At 39.2% G+C, this 27640-nt stretch overlaps 1 protein-coding gene across 2 annotated transcripts; it reads left to right on the forward strand.

Annotated features, from left to right (window-relative positions):
* The first annotated feature begins 333 nt into the window (after positions 1-333).
* PNISR (PNN interacting serine and arginine rich protein) lies at positions 334-26782 on the forward strand. Of its 2 annotated transcripts, XM_030236365.2 has the most exons (12): positions 334-481; positions 12627-12745; positions 13961-14146; positions 15918-16144; positions 17845-18031; positions 18299-18489; positions 19101-19238; positions 20271-20370; positions 21078-21131; positions 22416-22586; positions 24113-25214; positions 25453-26782. In XM_030236365.2, the coding sequence occupies exons 2-12, from the start codon at positions 12658-12660 to the stop codon at positions 25481-25483; spliced, it is 2475 nt and encodes an 824-aa protein (XP_030092225.1). In that variant the 5' UTR covers positions 334-481; positions 12627-12657; the 3' UTR covers positions 25484-26782. The 2 variants fall into 2 exon arrangements, with proteins under 2 accessions (XP_030092225.1, XP_050828586.1); XM_050972629.1 differs by lacking the exon at positions 12627-12745 and having other exon boundaries at positions 359-481.
* Positions 26783-27640: the final 858 nt, after the last annotated feature.

Consider the following 27640-nt stretch of genomic DNA (forward strand, 5'->3'; position numbering starts at 1 on the left):
TTCATGTCGACCCGTACTGGAAACACGGATCACACTCCGACTACAAGTTACCGTGGAGCCACAGAGCTAATGAGCCTCCCATGGGCCTCCTCACACTACGGCAGGCGGGAAGGTGAATCCCGCTTGGTTCCCCCCGCTCCCGGGCTGGAGCGCGTCCCCGCCTCCCTGTCCCGCCGCGGCTGCCCCGGAGCGCGCCCGCGGTAACACCGCCGCGGCTGCCCGCAGTAAAGATGGCGGCGGCGGGCGTTGGCGCTCCGGCCGCGCCGAGGGGAACGGGAAGCGCCGCCCGGCCGCCCTCAGCAAAGATGGCGCAGGCAGGCGCCCGAGTATGCCAGGCGAGGGTCAGCACCGTGACGCCTTTCACTTCCGGGTGAGCGCCAGCGGGCGCCATATTGTCTTGTCCGTGAAGACGAGGAGTGATAGCGGGGGCAGCGCGGCCGCGGAGCGGCGGCACCGGCGGCAGTGAGAGGCGGGGGAGCGCGTAAGTAGCGGGACGGGCTGCGCTCGCCAGCGCTCCCGGGGGGCCGGCGGGTGTCGCTGACCTGCTCTTCCCCTTCGCTCCGAGTCGAACCGGGAGGGCGCCGCGGTAGCGGCGGCAGCTGCTCGCCGGGCATGAGGAACCGGCGGCACCGACAGCGGAAACCGGCGGCCAGGACGAGAAGGGACGAGCCGCTCGCCGCTCGCCCTCCCCCGCTGCCCGTCCGGGGTGGGGGCGGCGCGCCGCGCATGCGCGGCGAGGGCGCGGGGTGGGGGGGCGGCGGGGACCCCCGGGACCCCCCCGTTCCGCGCCGCCCCCCCCCGGCGGGGGTCCCCGGTGGGGACGGCCCCGGCCCCGGCAGTGCGCATGTCCCGGGGCCGCCCCGCGCCGCTGCCGCTGCCCCGGCGGCGCCGGGAGAGGCCGGTGCCGAGCGCGCGACGTCGCGGGGCCGGCGATCCCGGTATGCTGGGAGCGCGCAGCCGGCCCGGCCGTGCCGGGAAACGCCGGCGAAGCAGTGCCAGTGGTTCCGCGGGGCGCCGTGTCTGCTTGGTTTAGCCGGTAACCTAGTAAGGGAAGCAACATGTGCACTGGGATTTGGTAGTTGGCTGTGTCAGCAGCCTGGCTCCTGCAGATGAAATGTATTTATGGGGTATTTGTGCTGTTTCATGGGTTTCCTGGCCGCTCCTCTGAGTTCGTTCCACTGGAGGGCTCCAGAGAACTGAAATTGACACAGCGACGTTTGTAATGTACCTGGACCAGTAGCTTGGCAAACGTAGGGTGTTTTTAAATGGATTCTCAAACTGATCATGGGTTTGAGAGCCTTTTTGCTTTCAGCACTTATCCCTGCAGTTTCTCTTACTAGACAATCCCACAAAGTTGTTGAAGTGAATTTTAATGGGATGTTCTAGGCTTTACTGTTAAGGATGGAGACACAAAAGTGGTCTGAGGGCTGGAACCACTTTTCTGTGAAGACAGGAAAAGAGAGGTGGGATTGTTCAGCCTGGAATAGAGAAGGCTCCAGGGAGGCCTTATTACTGGCTTTCAGTACCTAAAGGGAATGAAAGGTACTTTCGTATATGAAAAAGATGGTAAAAGGCTTGTTACCAGGGCTCTGGGTGAGGGACAAGAGTATTAAACTGAAATATAGATTTAGACTGAACATCAGGAAGAATTTTTTTATTATAAGGATGGAAAAGCTGTGGAATGCGTTTCCTAGGGAAGTTGCACAATTGGAAATGTCCAAGATCAGGTTGGACAGAGCTTTCAGCAACATCATTTCATGAAGGATGTTGAACTAGATGGTCTTCAAAGGTGCCTTCCAACCCAAACCATTGGATAATTCTATGATGTATTACCCCAGCCAAAATTTCCTAAGCTTCTGTAACAAGTGATAGTGCAGAGTATTCAGCCACCTTGGTTGTTGTTAATTTCTTCTCTTGTAGTTAACATCTGTGAATGTTTTCAAGCAAACTGTCTATTGGAAGGTGTGGGATACGGGAAACAAGGGATCCCTAAGGCTTTGTATTGAAGCGGAGTCAGCCACCTTTCAGAGAGGGAGAATGGTGGTCTTCAAAGCATGAAGCATGTCTACCCACAGACAGTATTCTAACATAATTTTCCAAAGACAGGATTACAAGTACCAGTGCAGTCCAGCCAACACCTGTACTGATGGTAGGAGTAAGAAACCTCTTTCTGGAGTGCACCTGCCCTAAAGGTGGCTCTTATGTGGCTGACCGATGCTGCAGGTCCCCTGACTGTAGAACAGAGGGGAGCTGAAAGTCTCAGCTTTGTCTGGGCTAGGATTTGTCCAAGCTGCTAGGATTGACGGACAAGAACCTGGTTTTTAATTTGTTTGGTGCAGCAGCAAACCTTGTGTCATCTCTGCTGCTAGGCCACGACAAGACTTCCTTTGAAGGAAGTCTTTATATGACATACAAACTCCTGCTCTGATAAGAATACTTTCTATTCTTTAGGCTCAGAGGTGTTGTAGGGCTTAAGAGTCCATAAATGTAGCACAGTTCCACAATTTTTTAGTGGTTAACTCCCCTTATAAGCTGTAGTGGTAGAGTTGAGTTATAACCATTTTTGATTTTTAGTTAACTGCAGAATTATGTAAAGATGCAATGGGAATAGGAGTTTTCTGTCTCACTTCTTTTCATGACTGAGGTATGTGGCGATTCTAAGTCTGCTTTTAGTGACAAATAATATTTTGGGTAGGTGTTATTAAAGTTCTTACTTTCATCATTAGCTGATCCCTTATTAAGTGATAGCTGTATCATTGAGGTTAATATCTGCTCATGACTAGTGAGGAGTAGTTGTTTATTTAGTTATTGACACTATTTGTTTTTGTGCAGAGCATGTTCATTGCAGAGGAAGTTGCAGATGGGCAGTTCACTTCAGAAAAAAAAATAATGTTGTGCTACAGGGCTAATTGTAAATCCTGCGTCAGGACTTTCAATGGAATGTTACATGAAAAAAATAATCAGATTGGACTTTCCCTCCTCCCTTCCCGCCCCCCAAGCACAGCACAGTTTTGGTTTAAGTTGCCTACGTTATGATAATGTTTCTGTGGTAGTAAATGTTCTAGCAGTGATTTTGTTTTGGTACTGTATGATAATCAAATCATGTGTTTGTCTTTGTCTTAGAAATACAAAAAATAAGTAAATGGTACCTGGATGTCAATATCTGGTCCCTTTGCTCTTTTAAAAAAGAGTTGTGTTCAGCTCAGTGGATATGTGGATGTAAGTTTGAATTGACAGACCTTGGAAGCTGTACTGCTGGAGTGACTCCCTGAAGAAGATTTCACAGTACTTTTTTTTTTTTTTCTTTTTAGTTTTTTTTTAAATTCGACCTTTGTTCATGCTGCTTCATCTCGTAAGCATTGTAAATATTAGTCAGACATACTGATGTGTGAACCAGGTTCTGGAAAACTTCATGGATACTGAGCAAGCTGCTTTCATCAGTTCTTTTTCTGGTTCTGTATTTTGGATCTTGGTTACACATTTGAAAAGCCTCTATTCTTCCATCTGAGAAAGAAGAGTTCTGATGTTAAAAAATCCAGTGGAGCAAATTATAGTGATACGCAACTATAAGTGAGCTGGAAGATTTTACATGTTTTTTGACTTGTCATCATGCTAACAGATCCCAGCAGGCACAAAAGTAGAGCTTCTGGCTCTCAAGAGGAGAAAAGGTGCATAGTATCTGGGCATAAAATACTGGGAACAATTTAGGGTGGTACCCTATGTGGTGTATAAAAGTCTTTGGCCAAGTGAAAATGTAATGAGTGAAACTGAGTAGTAGGCAAGACAGTTACTGTAACTTTTCTGATTTAGTGCAGACTTAAATAATGCCATAAATTTTTGATTTTCTAATGAACAGCTGAGTATCATATAGTAGTAAATATTAATTCTCCCAAGTGAAATAGAAGCTGGTATGTTTTTGTCTGAGTGATGGTATGCATTTGTTCTGACTCTGAGTGAATGTGTGTGCAGCCACTCTGCAGTAACTTGCAGGGTTCGTTCCTATCTGGGTGCATAGGATACAGCGCTTTTCCAGACTCCCACATCCTTTTAACTGCAGAAGTGTTCTGACTTACCTGGCTCTCCTATGCTAAGACCCTCACCTAATGATAATTCTTGTGACACCCTTTCTGCATTAAATTTTTCTTCTTGGTAGGAGGGCTCCTTTAGATATGCAAAGCTATTTTTCATTTGCAATTTCTTTTAGTTGCACTTCTTATGTACAAATTCTTACAGAAAAGTAGCTTTTATTCCAGTGACACAGTCATGGAAGAAGCACTCAGTTTACATTCCCTTCCAGTTGGGAGTGCTTTGAAATAGACATCTTTGGAGTTTGTACAGTGTGTGTCCATTAGTGACTTTGGGTTCCAGCATGGCTGGATATTGAGAATACTATGGCTGAGCTGCTCTTTCTAATTCCTTGGGAGAGCTATGTGAACTGTTGGTGTTGTATCGCCAGAGTATTTATCCACTAGTCCTTCCAACCTCATTGGTGATGTCTTTGCTACCATGGCCCTGTTGAAGCAATAGCATAGTGGAGAAGTTTCAACTCTTCAATAAGGTATTGGCCTTATTCCTGTCTTTCTACTAACTGCTTTGATCCTGGTGTGGTGAATGCAGGATTAGACTTGTCCCACTTGCAACTGAACAGTTCCACAGAATTCATCTGGAAACTCATCATGAGCTTTCAGTCACTGTGCTAAAACTTCACTGAGTCAATATTAACTACCTTGAATGAAAGGTAAAAGCCTTACATTAGAATACGGCACCCACATGAAGATCAAGAAATCAGGCTATTGATTTCAATAGCTCTGCTTCTGAAACATCTTAATTTTCCTTTAGGTTCACCTTCAGAGCCTAAATCTATATGAGATAAAGAAACTGCCCACAGAGTATGTGATGCTTTTGAGATCCTTCTCAAGATGTGTTATGGATGACTTCTGTAACCCAGGTTCTGCAAAGAGCAACAGAGACGAATGTGCCTTTGTGTGTTTCAAAACCAGTAACTGCCGTTTGTTACAAACCAGGACTCCTACCTCTTGGGGGCTTTCCTTTCAACTGTGTAGACCTAAATATAGTCAAAAAGTCATGGCTGCACTGGCAGGTTATCTTAGAGGATGTGGAACATCTTTCTAGCTTTTTTTGGTTTGTTTTGGTTTTTTTTTGTTTTTTTGTGTTTGTTTTTGGCGTTTTTTGGTTGGTTGGTTTTATTTTTTGCCAAGATACCATGGAGTGCAAAAGAGTGTGTTGTCTTTAAACCCTAAGGTAGAAAGACTAGCTGTGTAGGGATTCTCCAAGTATGCATAATGGCCTGTTCTTTCAGCTTCCTTGTTTAATTAGATGATGGATATTTCTTTGCTAAATGCCATACCTGTTTGGAATGCCTGCAAGACAAATCTTTAGTCACCAGAAAAACTCCTGCAGCTGTGTGTTAAGAGTTCAATTTGCAAGTAAAACTTGTCAGGCCATCTTGTGTCATATATTGACCTGCTCTTCAGGAATGATGAGTAGTATGATCAGAAAAGTGATGCAGCAGCCTCCCCTCAGCATTAGAAGGCTCTTGATTACTGGCTGTGGGCTCTGTAGGTTCCAGAATCATCCATAGTCTGCCTGTCTATGGGGTTGAATAAACCACCACCACCAGGGTGTGCCCTGAAGGTCAGGTCCAGTGATACTGATGTCTGATGTAGGAATTCCTAACCTTGATCTCTTCAGTTCATGATACAGCAGAAAGTGTGTGCTGTGCCACTCTCCTTCTAGTGACACCTTGACTCCTGGGCTGTCTCCTGATTTGTTGGAGTTAAAATAGTCTAGCTTCTAACAAATCCTTGATTTCATATTCCAAAGATGACTTTTTTCCTCATTTGTAAGAAGATTTTTCACTTTCATGGATTTCCTTGCAAGCCATTCAGAATCTCTGTATCTGCTGCAGAAGCTGTTGACCTGTAAGGTGTTCTGCATGGTTTGGATGGTGTGTAACATTGAAATTAGGAAGAAGCAGATTGTCAGAGTAATGGGAGTTACTTAGAAGGAGCAAGAAAGCGTGTACAAGATGCCCTTATCAGTACAGCTTGATGTGGTTAGTTGTCTTCCTGATGCTTTTCTGGAGCTGAGCTAACTTCCTAGGTCTCTGTGCTTCTTGTCTTGGACTAGCTGCATGAATTGGAGCAATTCAGTTTATCCATTAGCTGCATTAAATTTTGTTTGGGGACAGATCTTGCTTATGTTTCCAGGGGAAGATTCTTGATATTTTTCAGTTCTGCTACAGCCAATGTCATAAGACATTTAAGGAAGATAGGCTCTCCAGGGTGACAAGCAGGCTTTGTCTTTTGACATTTCCAAGACTGAGCCTCGCTCCATAAGACTCCTCCAGTGTTGTGAGGTCAGAGCACAGTTAGCTCTGCACAAGTGCTGTTGAACTGGTAGTGGATTTTAGGAGTTTACATTATGAAACTGCCTAGGTAGGGTTGTCCAAGGTCCAAGGAACCTGAGTGAGCCTGTTGCTGCTCAAGTTCTGTTGGTGGCCTTGTCTAAAAGATGGCCCCATCTTAGACATCAAGGGCCTTCACTAAGCACTGTGCCATTGGTGGGTTCTCAGGAAACTGTGCTCTCCTTGACAGGCTATATTCCTGTTGGTGTGGAAATACGTAATTTGCTTTAAGATAGCTGTGTTTTGTGGGAAGTGCTTGGGGGAGTCTCCCAGAGTTAAAGGTGAGCTTGTGAATTATCACTCAAGACTCTGTTTACTGGTAAGTACCTTCTAAATGTGTGCTTTCAGTGTGTGGTGTGTCTGGACACATCATACAACTATGTTGGAAAATACCTTATTATGCTAACAAATAGGTTGAAGGAGATGCCTTTTTTCCCTAAAAGAACAGGTTAACACTGAGGTGTAATTTTTAGTTGAGATGCATGTTACAATCAAGGATGGGAGTGGAAAGGTGCCTTTAAAAATATGTTCTTTGTCTTTACACAAAGATAAGTTAGTTTAAATACAGTGGTAGAGAGTTTGACACCACATTTAAATGTTTCTGAGTGCTGTTGGCTCTCAGAGGTTGATGGTGGTTGAGGTAAGTCCTGTCTATATTGCTGTCTCAGCTTTTATCATCAGCAGTGGAGCCCTCACCAGCAGTCCTGTCAAGGGTAGCACATTTTCATACCAGTAATTTGCTTTAATAAGACTTCAGCAGATTCTAGTCCAGCATTTGAATAGAAATTTAAAAAGAAAAAACCCAACATGTGAAAGAACATATTTCAGAACATGTTTGCTTTTAACTCCTGCAGCATTTTCAGGTATCTTGTGAACTTTCCATAATCTGTTAAATACGTGGAAGTGAAATTAAATGTGAGTTGATGGGGTGCTTTGTTCATGTGATTGTGCTTCTGTATAAAACAAAAAGAATCCTGAATTGGCTTCTGTTTCTTCATTGGTAAACAGATTTTTAATAGATTCAGGTTCCTGTTCTGTGATTTGACATCAGGGAACAGCTCTTGAAGCACCAATAAAAGTTCTTTTGTTTATTTGTGTGTGTATGCTGGAGAGAGAAGGAAAGGAAAAAAAGCTATGTCCAATTGAATTGGAGGGTAGAACAGCTAAATGAAAGAACCTTAACCCATCATTGTAAAGGAGGGATAATGTCTGCATTTTCCTTTGTAAGTAGGGGCCTACAAAATGGATCCATTCTTAAAACCTGCTTTTCAAACCTGTTGTATGTACTAGTGATGTCAGAACCAGTATGTCTTAATGACTGTTCAGTTGAAGTACCCCTCTGTTACTGTCTTGCTAACCTTTCAACTGAGTTAATTTTAGTCAGTATTCATCTCCCTCCCTTCCAGCTTCAGTAGAAAATAAAGTTGGTTTCACTGTCATTTGGATGCTCTGCTGTGTATTTGGCCTTAGGTCACTGGTGGGAAATAGAGCTGTCCATTGTATTAGGTGAAGCCTTTCTTTCAGGTGATGCTGATTTGGGAACTTGTAAGAAATAAAAACTTTTGTGTGGCAGCATCCTAAGTTAATTTTGTCAGTGCAGATTTTAGTTAGTAGGAGAGGATTTTGAGTCTCTTTTCTCTATTAATTAATTTCTACTTGTGTCGCAGCTTTTCTTGTCATATACATTAGTACAAGAGGTTCCAGTTGTTTCAAGCCTTTAACTTACTAGTTTAGTGGGTAAGAGGCATTGTTTGTTTCCTCCATCCCTGCCTCGGTATAGGAGGTGAATCCCTTGCAGTCATTTTAAAATTACTGCTAACAGGCTACATTTTCTCCGCTGTGTTTTGTGATTTCTTTGTGAAGTAGTTTGTGCCCTTTTCTGTTTATGGACTCAGGTTTAAAAGTGTTGTGTTGGTAACTCTCATCTGGTTTGTTCATTACTGTATGACTTGATCTGTTTTTATTTTTGACACCTTTAAAATATCACTAGGAAGGAAACTGTCTGTCCTAGTGATCCTGAGATTCTGTTGAAAAGTCCTTTCCTACTCAGTAAAGTTTCACAAGCAGAATACAAAGTTACATTGCCTTTATGTAAAAAAGAGTAGCATTAAATAGCACAAGTTCTCGTTTTAGTTACCTTTTAGAACATGACAGCTGCAGATGAAGAACTAAAACCAAGTTGGGGTTTGCCTCTGAAACTTAAAAGCAGGTGGAATTATTAGACACTGCAGTGTTTAGCAAAATAATTTTTGAAGGCTGAACCATTTTTAAATGCCAATAGCCTCCCTGTAGTAGATAAAAAAATTATATCAAGTACCTTTTTCATGTTTACCTTGTACCAGTTGGTGAAAATTTGGAGAGAATGGAGAACTAAAAAGCAGGAGAGTCTGTTTCCCAGAAAATGATGATGTCCTGCTGTTCCAGGCGACCATAAAGAGAGAGGAACTACAGCTAACCTCTTCTGTTCAATGGCTCTGAGCCACACGTTTATTCTTCAATATTAAAAAATTTGAATACATGACCTTCTCTTTTAGCCTGTATATATTAAGATTACTTCTATAAACATTTTAAGGTGCGAATTTTATTCCTTCTATATCTAATTTGTGTTTCTGTAAAGCAAGCATTGCTCAATAAGGAAGATGTGTTGAAATAAATAAAAAATCATTTTGGACAGTTTTCACATCATATTTGGAAAAGGGCTTCTGCATGTACAGTTGCATAAAAAAAGTGATGTCATTGCTTAAGTGTTTGTGTAGTACATATTTCTGATTAGTAATGAATGTTTTTACACTGAATTTGGTAATAAAGCTGTGTACTTGAAAGCCAGCATATTTTGTAGTTAGCAACCTATGAAAATCAACATTTCTTCAGGAAAACCATAGAAGTACAAATGCAATGCAGAATTAAAAGCTTTCAAATACAATTCACAAACTAAAATTAGCTGTTTCAAATAGCAGTGATTTTAAATTAGCTTGTTCTGAGTGGCATAAATTGAATTAATCAAATGTTGAAGTTCTTCAGGGTTTTAAAAACACTGTTGTTGCTGTCTTGTCATAATGTTGTGCATCAAAATAGAACCCAGCTCCATGCCTTGACCTATTGCTTTGCACTTCCACACCCGATTTCTCTCCCCAGAATAGAAGTAATAAGATAAAATAATCTCTCTAGGGCAAGTAGAAGACTGGGCCATATTATATTGCAGTGCAGTGGATCAGCAGCTATCTATGCTAACAACTAAAATCCAACAGTGCTTTTTATTCTGGCCCTGCAGCCATCTGGCACTGAGGGAAAGCCTGTGACCTTCCAAACTAGACTGGACACCTGTTAACTGCTTGGGGGGTCCCAGGTCCATGCAACACCTGAGACATGCTTGGAAGCAGCCAGAGAGTGCAAGGTGGCTGGGGTCAGTGCTGTTCTCTAGTGAGGATAGGGTGGGGTCCTTCAGCACTCCTTCCTGTAGGAGTGTGGACTTGGCCTCGGTGTCCTAGGGCATAATAACTTGCTGATGGGGCAGCCAGGAGGTGAATGAATGCTGCTGCTGTCTGAGGTCACTGCCTGTCTGCTTTATCCCTTGGTCACCATTTCAGATGTCACTTGGTACAGGGCTGCAAGGTAATATATCTTTCCCACAAGATTTATTTGAATGCCCTGTAAAATAATAAGGCAGTTATTGTCCTGAGGGCAGGTTTTACTGAGATGTGGAGGCATTTGTTGTCTTAGACCTTATTAATGTTCTAAACAAGTGCTTCAGTTTGTCCCTAGTGAGGATCAAGGCCTGTAAAGAAAAAAAAAGGCAGAATACTAAGTGTCCTTTTCAATTGAGGAATAGGTATGTAATTGTTACATTTTTATTAGAGAAAGTGGTATTTGACTGTGTAATTTTTTTTTTCATTCAATTATATTTAAAGCAGTCTTATTAGTGAAAAAAACAACCTTTTGCTAAATTTTAGTGAAATTCCACAAACTTGTTGCAACATACTATGTATTGAGGTAAAAAAATGCTACCAGAATTAGTGAAATCCATGTTGATTATTGCTAGTGGGATTTAACAGCTGGAGGCTGTGCACTGCCGTGGTAGTCTGAAACCCCAGTTCTTAAAACTTTTAATATGTAAACAAATTTGTTTTGACATTTGAAAGTATCTTTATTCAGGATAGAAATATGAACTGAGGGAAGGAAAAAGCATTTACTTACCTTTTTCTTTCGGGTGAAAATAGTATTTGCAGTTACTTCCACATATGTAGTGTATGATATATGTGTCCATGAACACCTGGAGAGCTAGTTTAAGGGATCAGCTGAAATGTTGCATTAAGTGCATTAGTAGTCACTCATACACTGAGCTGGTATTAAAAAGTTAATTTCCTAGGTACAGATAAAAATGTGAAAAGAAAGAGACAAGAGAAAGGGCTATTCTTAAGTGTCTTCACTTATTAAAGGTTTGAATAGCATAAAAGTATTCATGAAATGCGAAAGAGCCTCCATACTTATTTTGTCAAGAAAAGATAGTGAAATTAATTAAGTATTAGATAGGTTTTGCCCAGTACTCCCTCTGTTGCCAAAGTTGATCTGGTCTTGTTTAAAGCCCCCCCCCAAAATGCAACTGAATGTTTCAAGGCCACAGATGGAATTTTTGTACAGTGTTAACAGTAAGTGGTTTCAAAACAAAGGCGATCTGCATTTTTTCAGATAAAGGATTTCATTTGACAGAAGTATGCAAAATAGTTTGTGTTCATCTCTGCATGGCCCAGTGCCCCTGATGACGAGTGCAGCTCTTTGTGTGGTGGTGCACTTTTGTAGAGGGATGCTCTCTGCATATGCAGTGCCTTGTGTGAGCTGGCAAGCACAGGATGCCTTTGCAAGCAGATTCCACTCCAGTAGCTTTGTCCATGTGCCGAGAGTGGGCTCTGTCTGTGGGGTGTGTGTGTCCTGCTCCCTCAGAGCCACTGGGGCTGCTCCTGGCTGGCCGCCCAAGTGGCACTGGCTGCTTTGAACTGGTTTGCTCTGAAGCAGAGATGGTCTATTCATCTATTCTGTATTGCACTTGGCTGTGTGCCACGACTGGGTCCTGTATGCTGCTCCTGTGACCTCAGGGAGTGAATTTTTCTCTTTCTTTTAAGTTTGAAACAACCTACATGCTTAATGTTTTAACAGTGTGAACTCAAGGATTGTATGTTAAATTCCATGAGGGTATATTCATTGAGTGGAAAGCCTGTTGAGAAGTTCTTAACAGATTGGGTAGGGCAGACGGGGTCATACTCAGTGCATTCCTACCATGCTGGTTTTTGGGAACAGCTTCTGGAGTGAAGTGTTCCCAGAACTGTGCCTAGTCTTTGTCTTTGGAGAAACTCTTTGGAGCAATGCAGGCGGCTGCTCTCAGGTCTTCCATCTGTAGCAGGTTAGGTGTGTACTGGAGGTACAAATGACTGGAAGGAGCTGGTGTGCCATTGTGGGCAGACATGCCTGGACTGCTGTGCCTCACCAAATTCACACAGAGCTGGCCTTGGAGCTTCACTGCAAGCGGGCTGTGGAGCTCTGCTGCTGCCATCTGGGGCTAGGGCTGATGCTGCCTGCTCAGTGAGGATATGTACAGCACAGCAAAAATTGTTTCTTATGATTTTAAGGGGCAATGTGGTAATTGTGTGTCATATTTATTTTTCTTTCTCAGATTTGAAGGTATATATTTAGAAGTTAAAAAGAGTCTGTACAATGCATAACATGCATGCGGGCACTGTCTTGTACCTGTGCAGTTCTCCTGTGCGATCATTAACAATGTGTTTTACCATTTGGTGACTTTTGTCTTGCTTAACAGACTTGCATGACACTTGTTTGAAGAAATACACATCTTTTCCCTAAGAAGTAGGCAAAGATACCAATCGTGCCTTTTATATTTTGACTTGCTTTAAATTGCATTTATTGCCAGTTGAGATCTTGTCGTACAAACTTGTCATATCTCTCCTTGAGCATCATTTGGTAGTTAATTTCTTTGTGAAAATACAGAGAAAGCATACTAGACTCCTGAAATCTTACAGTAATATTTCAGATATTACTCCAAAAGGATGAACCATTTCCTCCAGCTTAAAATATAAGCCAGCATTGCTTCAGCTTGCTTTGCAAGGCTTAACTATATCTGCAGTTATGTAAGTTTCAGTTATGTGATATTTCATGGGCATCTATTTAAACATACAACTATTATTTTTAGTTGAAATATAGACTATATAAAGACTTAAAAGATGTGGGATCAAGGTGGACAACCTTGGCAGCAATGGCCTTTGAACCAACAGCAGTGGATGCAGTCATTTCAGCACCAGCAAGATCCAAGTAAGTATATAGAAAGCTTTGTGGATTAATTATTTTAATGTGTTGTCGTTTAAATTTTTGAATCTTCATAACAGAGTATGACTCATGGTTGCCTTTGTAGCTGCTCTCAAGATAATACATTTATGATGCTTTTCTGAACTAGAAAACAGAAAACATACAAAAGGTTCCAAATGTTTTCATGTATTTAATATATAATATGCAAATACAAGCAAGAAACCTGAGTTATCCTATTCAATTTACCAACATTTTACCAGTCATACAGATCAACATTTAGACCTCTGTTACTAGATATGTATCCCTGTCAGTTTTTTAGCCAAGCTAAATCCTTTGTTTGAGAGAATATGCTTTTTTATTCAGTACCTCTGTGGCAGAAGTATTGATGCAGATTATATATACAGAAAGAAAAAACCTCACTGGAAGACCAATATGGTTCTTGATTTAGGTTACAGCAGTGATAATCATGATCTCGTGTTTGAATTTTTTTCCCCCCACCAAAACCATTAAGTGCTTAAAAGAGTAGAACATAATATACCTTAAATTGAGAAGGAGGTGGCAACAATTCAAAATATCAAGAGAAATAGAGAAATGGATGAAAGTGCAGGTGTGTATTTAATACGAAGGCAAAGTGATCAGGCACACAGGTTTTACTGTCACTTTAATCTCTGTAAGTTCACTGGAGGATTTTCCTAATTTGATAATAAACAGAAGACATACTAGTGTTCTTACCTGGGAGTGCAATTTATTTATTTACTGAAAGGAATGGCCGTAAAGAAAAAGAATGGGAGAGAGAACTGTAACATAATATCCAGCAAGGGTTATATGAAGAGGGTATGTTGAAGAATAATTTTCCAATGATATATCTTTTTTACTCTCAAATCTTCATTAATTTATAATGTAAGGATATGTATATTAATTTCTCATGTCAAAATTAGCTCACATTATTACCACCCATTCAATGCTAATGTGAATCTAAAATAATCTGCCTTGTGACATTTTGAACATATGCAGAGAAACTGTACTTCAGCAAGTCTGTACACTGACATTTGCTTTGTTTCTTTTACTGTACACTGTGAATAAGTTTAAATGGTGCTCACAGTGCTTGCTGAAGGTAAATGTTGCCCATTTATCTTGAGCAATAAGACCTGTAATTGAGAAACAGTGTTAAACTTCAGACGTGTGAGTTCTAATCTTTTTAACTTCCTCTGTTTATTTTAGGCCAGATTGACTGGGCTGCATTAGCTCAAGCATGGATTGCTCAGCGAGAAGCCTCAGGGCAACAGAATGTGGTGGAACAACAAGGAATGATGCCAAACGGACAGGATATTTCAGGAATAGAGTCTGGTCCAAACAACCATAATAATTTTCAGGGGGATCCCAATTTCAACAGAATGTGGCAGCCAGGTTTGTTTCCCTTCCTGTTCATTCTCTTTTTTCATGTTTCTTCATTCTATTCTTGTCAGACTTTTTTTGTTGCGAACATGCCCTGTCCCACAGGCTTCAAAATGCAAAACTACCAGTTGACTTATTAATCACAGCTCCTACTTAGAGAGCTACTGTTGCCTCTCCTGTACTGTAATACCTGCTTCTGGCATGATCTTGAAGTGTAGAATGAGTTCACAGTATAACTGATGCTGGCTTTAGATGTCATAAAATCTTTAAAAAGGAAGATCAGCAAAAGTCTGTGTGAAAAATATGGTTTTACTGTGTTTCATATTCTTAGGATTTACCCTTTTTAACTTAGGTATCTGATTGTCAGCATTTTTCAGTCATTGTAAGTTAAAGTTGTTAGTATTGATAATTTTCTGTATTTTTTGCTTCCTTCAAACTTTATTTTTTCCCAAAAATTAATTTTCTTTTTAAAACTTCACAAGACACCACTGGTAATAAGAATGGGATAGAAATGGGTTATTTTCTGCTAAGAATTTTTATGAAATTGTTTTCTGAAAGCTGGATTTCGACACTATAATGCAATTTGAAGTGTATGAGCAACATAGTAAGCCTATGTGCATGTCCTAAGTTGTTTTGGGGAAAACTGCACTTCATACTTGATTCTGTTAATGGCTGAAAGAATAATACTCCCAGTTTTCACTGTCACTATCCAAATGTATTGAAATGCAACATTTAATATTAGTAGGCTTAATATGTTACTGGTAGCTCTTATATGTGTGTAATGAAAGGGAGGTAGCCGTTGGGTTTCACCTACCTACACTAGGCTACAAGTTATTGTAGGCACATGTAAGCATTTTTAACTTTTCTATGTGGCAGAGTGTATTCTAGCTGTATTTCTGTACAGTAAGTAGAAATTTTCACAGAAATAGAAAAGCTATAATAACACTTTTTAGTTGCTACAGTAATAGATCCAAATATGGTGCAGATGGGAAGGACAGTAAAAATTAGAAAAATGTACTAAATGACTGTATGGAAGGTAGGAATTTACCTGAGACGCTAGATACTAATTCTGTTACTGGTGAGAGTTATAAGGCAGCTCTGTCACGGTCTATAAGTATCTGTATAGTGCACATAATTTTTGTCTTTTTAAGGAGTCAGTCAAAAATTATGGCCACTTGAGCTTTTAGTTCATTCCTTAGACCCTTTTCACTCTGTTAGCCAATTGTAACATATGCTTGAGGGCTTATGACTGTAGCTTATTCTGGGACCTGTGCTAGATATTGGGCAATCCAAGAAATCATCTATTATCAGGGCTCAAGACTTTGGAGCACAGGTTTCAGTGGTTGTGCTGCTTACAACACCATTTTCTTTCCATAGTGGGTATTTCAAGTCTCTTATGCATAATAGTAAAATAGCCCCTTGCTTTCAAAATTGATGTAGAGAAGTAGGAGCAGTTTTTTAACAGTTTAAGCAATTTGTAAGTCTTGTGGTGAACTCACTATTACTAGAAATTTATAAAAACAAATTTACAGGATGTCTGTGCCTGTCCAATTCTGTCCCCCACTGCATGTTTCCATTCAGCTACAGCTATTTGTATTTCCTTCGTTTAGTTGAAGAAATTATTGAGACAGTATAATACAGTCTGCAGATTAATGACTCTTCCTTGCTTTAATATCTGTGATGCTTTGAGGAGCCTTGTGATAAATGCAAGAACACTGAGTGATTGGTGACTGATATAAATTATACTAACATGGTATCGAATTGTATTTTAAATCCTAAACAGAATGGGGAATGCCTCACCAACCCCCTCACCCACCTCCAGATCAGCAGTGGATGACTCCAACCCCCCCAGGTCAAATGGAAATTGTTCCTCCATCGGAAGACAGCAACAGTCAGGACAGTGGGGAATTTACTCCTGACAACAGGCATATGTTTAACCAGAACAATCACAACTTTGGGGGACCTCCTGATAACTTTGCAATGGGGCCAGTGAACCAGTTTGACTATCAGGTGAAACATATTTGTTGCTTTAATACTGTAGGCGTGCAGAGTCCCTTCCATGGATGTGTTCCTCTAATATCATCTAGCGGTGACTTTCATTCTTCAGTTCTACAAACATCTACAGAATCTGTTATCTGCTAAGATACATTTTAACCAAACACTTGACGAAAGAAACTTTAAAGTTCTCAGTTCTGTTCAGAGGCCAAAGGGTTTTATTTTTCTACAGTATTAATGAGAAATGGCTGTTGTCTGCAGTATTAAAATTAATCACTGTGTTCCAGTATATAAATTAACATTATGTAGCTTTGTGTTTTAAAAAAACAAAAAAGAGGAGAAGGAAAAAAAATAAATTCAGAAAGATATGCTTAAATATGCTAGATAATGTACCACAGGAAACAGTCCTGTATTTGCAGGGAGATAGACTGGATGATCCATTGATCTTTTCCATATCTATCTACTGTGATTCTTTAAATAAACAATGGTATTTCTAAAAAAAACCCATATCCACTTTTTTTCTTCATTCTGGCATATAAGTTGTATAATAAACATGTAGGTGGTTTTGTTGCTAATAATAGCAGGGTGCATTGGACAGACCTTTAAACAAAAAGAAGTTTTGTATCTTCCCTCTATTTTCAGTATTTTTCTTCAGAACTCCTGATATAAATGACAAACTAGCTGTCTAAAAACCTACCTCCTGTTCATAAACAAATACATGGGAAGATGGGCAGAAAAATTTTGTTATCTTCTAGGCAATTTTTTTATCTTCTAGGTTATTTTTCCTCTTACACTTGTCTTGTTCAACAGTATTGTTAAATAAGGAACTAATAATTTTCCAATACATGAGTTTATTGTAATTTTTGTTTATTGTCATGGGACAAACTCTTAAAATTAGCTTCTTTAAATACTAGGGAAAACTTGTTTTGTATTGAATGAAAGAGAGATGCTTAACCTGAAATTGCAGTGGAGAGTGCCTTAGTGCTAGTCACTTAAATACTCAGTGGAATATTTGATACTGTACCCTTTTTCCTGAACACTCTCTTCTTAAATAGTATCATTTGGCATTTCTGGGCAGTAAATATTAAAATAAAAAACTCCTCATATATGCCACAAGACTTGTGATTTTTGGGTTGTTAAAATATTAAATGCAATTTCAGTACAGATCCTGGGTTCTGGGCAACAGAACCCAGGATCTGTACTGAAATTGCATTTAATATTTTAATCAGCCATATTAATAAGATCTGTGAAGGATTACTGAAAAGTCCACTGTGCAAAATTCTTATGTAATATAAGGCTGAACTTTAAATTTTTGTGCTTATGCTGTAGTTAAAAGACTGCTAACATAGCTAGACTTTTAGGCTTTTAAATCCTAGTTTTGTACACTCTTTATTTAACTGCATGCTCTGATGCTAAGCTGGCACTGAACTGATGGAGATAGATGGTGATTATAGAGCTTAATGTTTAGCACAATGTGAAAGGAGATTGGTTGAAGCCCTTTCAGGTTTGTTAAGTATCCCTGCTTAAGTCTAAGTTTAGTCATTAAATATTTAAAAGAAACTTGTTTCTTGGGGACCACAGTAAAAGAGATTGAGAGATCTCAGTAGCGTAGAAATCATGGATTCCTACTTGCATGGATTTTTGTAGACCGACTTGCTCACATGCTGCATTTAGTGTTACCATGTGAAGAAAAATAAACTGCATTACTCTTTCAGCATGGGGCTGCTTTTGGTCCACCCCAAGGTGGATTTCACCCACCTTATTGGCAGCCAGGACCACCAGGGCCACCAGGTCCTCCAGCACCTCCTGCACCTACTCAGAATCGGAGGGAAAGACCCTCATTCAGAGATCGACAGCGTTCACCTATTGCGATGCCTGTGAAGCAGGAGCCTCCCCAGATTGGTACATGTTAACCACTCCTTAATGAAAAAATATAAAAGCTGTGTTTGGTAAAGAATTGCAAAATTTGAAGACCTTTTTCTTTTTAATAGCAAGTAAAAAAGCAGAGAAAGACAAAGCAATTATAAATGTTTTTTCCCCACAATAAGCTGTGGGACTTGTTTTGATGGGGAGGGGGGGGTTTACTTCTTTGCTTTGGGGGATATTTTTATTCCTCTTTGTGGGGGAAGGTTTTTTCATCTTGAAAAACTGTAACCCTTGCTTATGTAGATGCTGTGAAGCGTAGAACTCTGCCTGCCTGGATTCGTGAGGGCCTGGAAAAGATGGAAAGAGAAAAACAGAAAAAATTGGAAAAAGAAAGAATGGAGCAGCAACGTTCACAGATGTCTAAAAAAGAGAAAAAGGAAAGTGAGGAGGCTGAAGAAGGGGATGGCCCACGGTTACCTCAGAGAAGTAAATTTGTAAGTATAAGGGCTTGTTTTTTGCTCAGGTTTGTATTTCTGAAAGGTATCAACTTTTTAGTGTGTTCAAAGGAGAGACTCTGTGTTCCTGGTTACCTCATTGGTTTTGTTGTTTAAAGTAAGGTTAAGCTGCTGCTCTGTTGATAATTACTTGATGTTTTGAAGTCTTTAATGGCTAAGAGGTAGAAGTATATAATTTGATCTGTAATAACAAAGAAACAAGGATGAAATTGGACATTTTTTTTTTCCCCTTTTGGAACATAGAGAGCCTTTGAAAGTCGGAATTCCAAATCAGCAGCTGAAAATATTCAGATACCTTTATTTGCTAAACTGAGCCAATTTAGGAAACCTTGCATTGCCTTCATTTTAGGAGTTATCTTTTTTGTAGTCCAGAGTATACGTCTGGCAGGGAACTGGCAACTAAGTATTTTCTTAGCTTGTGTGGGTACACGTACCTGCATATTTTTTAGGAAGGGAGAAAATAAATGGTTTTATGATAATCTGTAATACAGAGTTCAGTACAAAGGAAATAAAGCTGACTAACAAAAATAGAAATTAAGGAGCTTGATATTTAAGTTTTTCCTGAAGTGTGTATGATGCTGTACTTGTAGGACAGTGATGAGGAAGATGAAGATGCTGAAAACACAGAAGCTGTAAGTGTTGGGAAAATCAGCAGGAGTCCATCCCCAGCTCCTCAAGAGGAGCAAAGTGAACCAGAAATGACAGAAGAAGAAAAGGAGTATCAAATGGTATTAATAATGTAGTTCTCACTAAGAATTTCTGTTTAATTGCTCATACTTTTCAGGCAAATCAAAGTAAATAACTTTTTCTATGCCTGATGCTGTCAACAGAGGTACAGTATGAATTGTACAGTAAAGCAGGGTTATATTTGCATCTGTTCATAATGCTGTCTTTCTCATAGAAACAAGGATATCAGTTATGTAACTCGTTTAGCACAATAGTGAAAGAATGTAATGACTATAATCTTTGCATTGATCTCTACTAATTCAGTGGTTTTGTTTCACTTACGAAGTTTCTGAAAACTTTTAGTGACTAAGTGCACCCATTTAAAATCTGTGCTTCAGCCTCAGTTCCTGTGAAAGGGTATTTAAGAAATGTTCTTGTTCTTGAAATATTTAAGAATATTCTTGCAAGGAAGTGCTACAACCCTAAATCCTAGATCACCAACAGTTTCACTGTGTCTGCACAACCTTCATACTTGTGAATTCTTGTTAATTAAGGCCCTAAATTCTACTAAGTTTGATGAATATATTTTTGTAGAGCATGTGGCCAGACATAAACGACTTGGAGAACTAGCTACCACCTCAATTTTTTTTTCAATTTTTGTAGAAAATATGTAATAATAAAATGCTGCATAAATAACCTCTGATGATCTTTACAGGCAGCATACCAGTCAGAAAAGTGCTCTTTGTTTTTTGAAAGAATAATTGGAATCAGTCTAAGTACATTTCTGATTTACATATTCATTGTTATAATCATTTTAGACATCAAGATCAGAGCCCTGGATAGCTGTGTGCAATGCATGCAGACACAGTTCACAGTCAAATAGAAACTTTAGAGTTGTGAAATCAGGTCACATTTAAACAGTTTCAATCTTTTTTTGGCTTTTTAGTCATGTCTTTTGAGAGAAGTTATTAAATAAAATGTGCAGAAGACGACTTTCATAGTCACCAAAAGAAGTGAAGCTGTATGGATATAATTTGAATGCAGAATTTATTCAAGTGGTTTTGGCTTTTAATTGTATATGCAATTTTCTTCAGATGATGCTGACAAAAATGCTGCTGACAGAGATTCTCTTAGATGTCACAAATGAAGAAATCTATTATGTGGCCAAAGATGTTCACCGTAAAGCAACTAAAGGTATGCCGGGTTTGGGAGGTTTTTTCTTTTTAGTTTCTTCTGCGAAAATTCTGTATTTGCATGTCTTTAGAACATTTAACCTCCATAGTTCTCCCTCAAGAACAATTCCAGTATAATACATCCAACTTGGTAGAGTTCAAATCCAGTAATCATGTACTGTTGTCCTGTGCACAGTGTATTGTGAGTTACTTGAGTTACTCCATTTTTTTCATACAATTCATTTCAGTTAAAATGGTACCTGTGTGTCAATGGCTCTTGAGTTGTAGCTGTTTCTTACTACTATCATCTTTATCTCAAAGCTGTTCAGAAGTGAAAAGAGATGAACTTTGAGTCCTCAATTAGTAATTAATTTGCTTTCGCTATTAACATGTATTGTACTTACAGAACAGATTATTTTAACATAACAGAGTTAATCTAAGTATGTAACTACTGAAGTTGAAAATTATGTGCAGATGCTGTAACTTGGAAAGTGATTTATGAGTATATATTTGGTTTTTTTCTGTTCACTGTTAATTTGCAGTTAAATTCTAATCTTCATGGTCAGAAAATCTAGAAGTGGTTTTAAATGGATGATGCGTTTTTAATGTTTCTTCTCTCCCTCCAAAGAACAGCAATAGTAGTAGATTTAACAATACCATAGACTCATGACTATGAAATCGTGGCTATTTGTGTTAACATGTTGTTCCTGTTGTTGATGTGATACAAAGCTCCTGCAAAACAGCTGGCACAGTCCAGTGCACTGGCTTCCCTCACTGGACTCGGTAAGTGTGTTCCTTATTTTTGAGAGGGCTTAGAGGGGGAGTTTCACTTTTGCCTTGCGTTTCTAGAAATTGCATTTTAAAACTAGATTTTAATTGCCTGGGAGTATGGGTCACTTTCTGATAACTTTATCATTATCAGCACCTTTGTTTGTTCCACAGGTGGTCCTACTGATATATAAGTGGGATAGTTGCTGGAGTAGAGGACTAGGCAGTGTGATTTATTGTATGAGAATCTTGCCCTAATTTTGAAAATACATAAAAATTTTAGATAAATTTACTTGTCAAAGTATGATAGTTTCAGAAGCACACTGCAGCCTTCAAAGAAAGGAATACTATTTCATACTTTTCTTCTGTTTTGATCCATATGAACCAGAGGGGAAAGCTGATAGAAGAGTAATGTGAAAGTCTATAAATAAAAATATTATAATCTTTGTAATTGTTATTTTATTGAGAAGCTACATAAACACAAAGGCTCCCATATCATATACTGCCAGAAACAACACAGGAAAGAGAGATTGAAATTCCAGCTTGAGACACAACTGCAAGAGATTTCTCCCAACATGACTTTTATCATCTAAAATGTACTACAGCAGTGCCAGTGATCAGTTATGTGTTCATTACATGGAATATTGATGAATTAGATTGAATGTTATCATTACAAGTATTCATGTTTCAAAACTAACTCAGTAAAGATCCTAAGGACCTCAGACTGAAAGAAATCCATGTCAGATGTTTAAACTGACTTTATCCTTATCAGTCCAGTAGTTAAGTATCTCTGGGGGAGAAGAAAGTCTGTTTCTATTCCATCTCCATACCTGAAAAAGTGCAGTGTTTTCTAAATCATATGGAAAAAATTGATATGGCATTCAGAATTTCTGTAGCCTTGGACTACGGAGGCAGCTGAAGTCATTCAGAGATGTCTTCTGGGAAAGATCCCAGGCATATTCTGTCCCGTTGCTGATACAGAGGCAGGCACTGTTACAGTCTCCACAGGGAGCTTTTTTGCCTTTCCATACAATGGAAAAAAGTACCATGGTCACAGTGGTTGCTTGCTGAAAATAAACAAGCTGTTCCAGAAGGAGTAGAAGCAGACAGTGACCATCAATGCAGATACGGGGGCCTTGAACACGCTGGCAAACAGCACTGGCACTTACCAGAATAAAGTGACTTCTTCAGAGACAAGGAAGTGAAGGAAGGGCAATGTTACTCTCCTCTTTGCCTCACAGAAGTATTAAGAACAAAGCTTAATCTTTCCTCGTGATAGACTGGACTTTATGCACGCAGGTGGACTGGGTGGTTATGGATCAGGAGACAGTGAAGATGAGAGGAGTGACAGAGGCTCTGAATCATCTGATACTGATGATGAGGAATTACGACACAGAATAAGGCAAAAACAGGAAGCGTTTTGGAGAAAAGAGAGAGAACAGCAACTACTACTAGAAAAACAGCTAGAAGGTAAACCATACAATGTCTTCTTACTGTGCCACTGTATATGGAGTTACTACTTAGTGTATGTAAATTCATGGCAAAGAAACATGTTTTAAGCGAAAAAAATTATGAAACTAAATTTATAAAGAATGGTTTTTAAATTCAAATTAAAAAAAACCCAAACCCCTGTGATTTACTTCTGCTTCTCTGTACAAGGTAAGGTTTGTCCTTTCGTACAAGTAATGTAGGCCAAAATGGTAGCACAGTTCACGTCCCAGTGCCGAACAGCTGTCTGAAGATGGATGCAGTGTTAAGAAGTCATGAACCAAGTTCACAGGCTGGAGGAGAAAGTGTTATTATGATAGAACTTCACATTGATGGTTTCCTCCTTGAACTTTTTATTTAAAAGCCTGAAAATAAGACATATGGAGCCCTTAATGAAAGGCTGGACTAGCTAAACTTTTGGTTTTCTTAATAGTCCCATCTCTGAGTGTTGGGAGATGTATGCATAAAAGCACAGCCATATGGAGAGTGTCTGAGTGGTAGCCTGTGACCTCTGTCTTCCTAGTGCAGGAAGCCAGATGTCAGTGTGGAGACATCTCCATGGGGCTACTTGCAGGAATACAAAACAAGGGTGTAAAGCAGCTGATTCTATACATCCATAATACTGAAGAGTGCTAGTGCAGAGTCTCATTTGTTGCAGTGTTTTGGAAAGGCAAAAGATTTCTAATGGACAATACAGCATCTTCTAATATACACTGGCTTCGGCCTGTATTGCCTAATAACTTGGGGATCAGCTGGAATTGTTTTCTGGGTTAAATTTGACCATTAGCTGCCATTTGGACAACTCTGGGTTTCTGGATGCAGTTTTATTCCCTAAATTAATTCAGGAAATGATGGCCCACATCAAAAGCCCATTTTTAGGCAGAAGATATATGTCAGTTATTTTTTCTGGATTCAATTTAAAATTGAGAGATTAGGTTGGCAGTGATGCAAAGAATCCTAGATTGAATAAAAATAATTTTTATTTTGGGAACCTCTGAGAAATGCTCTGAGGGTCTCACTATGTGAGAAATATAGCTTCTTCAGACCAGACAGTAATCCTCAGCCCAGATGAATGGGTCTCAAAGAAAGGCAGGAAGCATCAGTATTTCCTGCTGTATTGATGAGGAATCTTGTAGGAAGCAGAAAGGGAGAATCAGGTGTACAGAAAGGTTGCAAAAGGAAAAAGTCTTTTTTGTAGATTAGTTTGGGAGTTCTGGTGTTCCAGGATATTTGTTTGAGAACTTCATCTTAAACCATTAAAACATGGAATAACATCAGTACTTCTAAAATGACTGGGCTCTACTTCTTCTAAACCAAGAGGACAACTTCTCTGGAATTATAAGAAAAGAAAGTGGTTTGTTAAGTAGTTGGCATGGTGGCAATGTTTTACTTATAAGTATTATGAGCGGTGCTTGGAAACTTGGTTTTGTCAATGTAATGGTATGGAAATTACTGACATATTGCTTGGAATTAATTTCATTTTGTTTTCTGCGTCCTTCTTTTTTCAGAAGAAAAGCTACAAAACGAAAAAGTTTCAAAAGAGATGAATGAATTTATCAACAAAGAACAGAATAGTAACTTAGCATCACAGGAGGCAAAAGAAATTGAAGCAGATATGGTTCATGAAAAGAAGAGATCTCCAAATGCAATTGCACCTGATGTAGAACTCAAGAAAGAGGGTAAAGAGAGGACAGGAAGGAGTGGGTCAAGAAGCTCTAGCAGTGGTAGCAGCAGCAGCAATAGCAGGAGCAGCAGCAGTAGCAGCACAGTATCCAGTTCATCGTATAGCACTAGCTCAGGTAGTAGTCGCAGCACTTCACGTTCTTCCTCTCCCAAAAGGAAGAAGAGACACAGTCGCAGTAGGACGCCATCACATAAAGTTAGGCGCAGTAGAAGCAGGAGTTACTCCCACAGAAACAGGAGAGAGAGGAGTAGGAGCAGGGAGAAAGTAAGGGAAAGGAGAAGATCTAGTAGAAATCACAGTGCTGAAAGGGGGGAGAGGCGGAGAAATCGGAGTCCTTCGAGAGAGAGAAGCTGGGATAGACGTAGAAGCGGCAGCCGCTCAAGAGACCGGCGAGCCAACCGTGCAAGCCGCAGCAGGAGCAGGGACAGGCGTAAAGCCGAAGACCAGCGTAGAAGCCCTACTGGAAATAGGCACAAACATAAAAGTGAGGGTAAAGATCAAGAAAGGAAGAAGGAGCAGGGTGGAGGTGTAGATAAAGACAAAAAAAAGAACAGAGAAAGGGAGAGAGATCAGGAAAAAAGAAAAGATAAGCCCAAAAAAGAGGAAAAAGAAAGTAAGGCTGGCAATCATGATGACAGTAGATTAAAGAGAAAAAGAGACAGCGAAAGAACTTTCTCTCGCAGTGATTCAATATGTGTGAAAATAATAAGACAGGATTCCAGACAAGAAAGCAAAAAAATTACTACCAAAGATAGCAAAAAACGATCAGGCTCTGAATCTAGTGCAAGGAGTAGTTCTGAATCACCAGGAAGCAGTAAAGAAAAGAAGGCTAAGAAATCGAAGCATATTCGGTCATGCTCCATGGAGAAATCTCAAAGGTCTGGTAAGAAGGCAAGCCGCAAACACAAGTCTAAGTCACGATCAAGGTAGTATACTTTTTAAGTATTTTGTCTGACTTTTAAAAAGTTTTTTTATATTCGTCTTCATGTGTACGGCATATGAACCTTTTTAATAAAGTATGGTATTTATTAAACTTTGTCTTAGGCAAAAGTAACTTTGGAAAATCTTTTTAAACTATTAATTACTAAGCCTAAAGTGTGTGTGGGTTTGGGGGTCTTTTATTTTTTCCAATTAACTTTTTCCCCCTTTTCCTTTATTTTTCAGATCAACAACTCCTCTTCGTCGTAAACGCTGAGGAATTTATGGCACCAGTGCTATGACGTTTAAAAATTCCATGAGTTATAAAAGGCTTGTCTCATTATAGAGGCACATTGTGGCTATGTAGGTGAAACCAGAATCCTTTTTTTTATTTGTAAATAGGTGTATTTTTTCCAAATGCTGCTCAGAATAATAGGATTTCTTTGTATTACATTTTTTCAAGAACGGTAGTGCTTATTAAGACTATAAAACAGGCCATTCTCTTTCAGCTGTAATGTTCTTAAAATTACTATTGAATGTACTGTGATGTCAATAAAGCTCTTTAGTTCATTTTTTTGTTTAAAATTCTTGCACCTGAATTTTGTGGTAAATGGTAGAAAGTACTTTAAAAAAAAAGAAAAAGGCAGCTTTTTTGGTATAACAGATTTTTAAAGTACTTGAAAAAGATTTAACGTGAAACACTTGTAATCCATGGACATGATAAGATTACTTTATTGGGGGTATGGAAGAACAGAGAAAAGACATATTATTTTTCTTTAGATATGTGTAATAGATTTTTTTAATAACCCTTTTTTTTTTTGGTCTAGCTGGTACTATATGCTGTTTGTGTAAAATATGGGTCACTGTAATACAAGCTATACTTAAACCGACTGAACCCCATTAGGAATATGTGCGATTAACTGATCTCATGTGGCAGTGTTAAGCTCTGGAACTATATTCCTCACCCAGTTTTCAGAGAGATCTTTGGATGTTCAGGGATATTACACACATCTCAGAATTTCAGATGTTTTTATGGAGCATGTTTATAAACACTCAGTACACAATGGAAAACTGACAATAGGTTAACTTTACATTTTGGCACATGCATGATATGAGTAGTGAATATTAAAGCTGGTTCTTAGTGTCACAAGAATTATGACTTGTGTAAAGCTGATACACTGATGTATTAGCAATGCCACTAAATTTTTGATTTTAATATTATCATAAAGTGAAAGAGGTCGCTGATTACCGACTTAAGAAAATTGACTACTGCTATTAGAAACAAGAGTGTGATAGAAGTTAAAAACCAGAAGTAATAGAAGTTTAAAAACAAACCAACAATACCCAACTCTAGGCCAGTGACTGTTACAGAAGAACATAAATCTGGGGAGAAATCTGTGCCTAAAAGGTCTCATATGACACCAGTTGTGAAAAAGGTAAAAGGCTTAACATCAAAGTAAGTTCTCTTGGATTGTCTCTATCTTCTAAGAAAAAGTGGTACTAGTACAGGCAACTTGGAAAGCATGTCTTCATGAACAGATAAATCCATTTAAATAAATCAAAATTCAGCTATGCAGCTTTTTTCCACTGTAATTTTTTTCATAAATAAGATGCAGAAATAAACTGCTTCAGGGCAAAGAAATACATTTTAACTATGTGTTTAATAAGCAAGCTAATTGCTAGTGAATACATGCATGTTTATCAAAACACTGTTACAGATAAATAATCAGTTATAAATTATAACACTCCCCTCAATTATATCTTTCACATAGAGTAGCCAGTCATATTTTTTAGCAAAATAAGGCAATAATAATAATTTGCAACACACAACTTTTACTTGCATTGGTAGGAATATAAATAATGATGTATTGATCCAATCTCACTACACTCTTTGCTCTGGGTAAGAGTGAGGAATATTTGGAAAGTAGGTAGCATAACAGTTCAGATGTCCTATAAGGATGTCTTATGAGAGACAGAAAGAAACTAGAAATAAGCTTAAGAAAAGCTGTTGAGGAATACAGTTTCCAGGATGCATTGAATTTGATTTTCAGATCAGATTTTATATTCTCTGTCTAATAATAAAAAAGATTGTGTATGAAAAGCTTTATATACTCTGCCAACAAATGGAATTCTGTCACTTCCTGTAAATATGAAAATTATTTTTTTGACACAAATGCACTTCTATGGGTAGTGACTGTATGCCAATAAAAAGAGCATACGATCTCTGTATTTAACTGTTTCAGAAATCTTACTATAACGGCCTACTCATCACTCAGTAATTACATACACCTCGGTACTCTTGTCAGCATCGTGTACATTAAATTTCTTTGGGCTTTGGAAACTCCCCTTAGCAATGTCTTTCACCAGAAAAGGCTAAAATAACAACCGCTCTTTTAATTCCATACATCTGAAGTTATCCTAAAATGTGCAAATA

The sequence above is a fragment of the Serinus canaria genome, chromosome 3 (genome assembly GCF_022539315.1).
Source record: "Serinus canaria isolate serCan28SL12 chromosome 3, serCan2020, whole genome shotgun sequence".
Lineage (NCBI taxonomy): Eukaryota > Metazoa > Chordata > Aves > Passeriformes > Fringillidae > Serinus > Serinus canaria.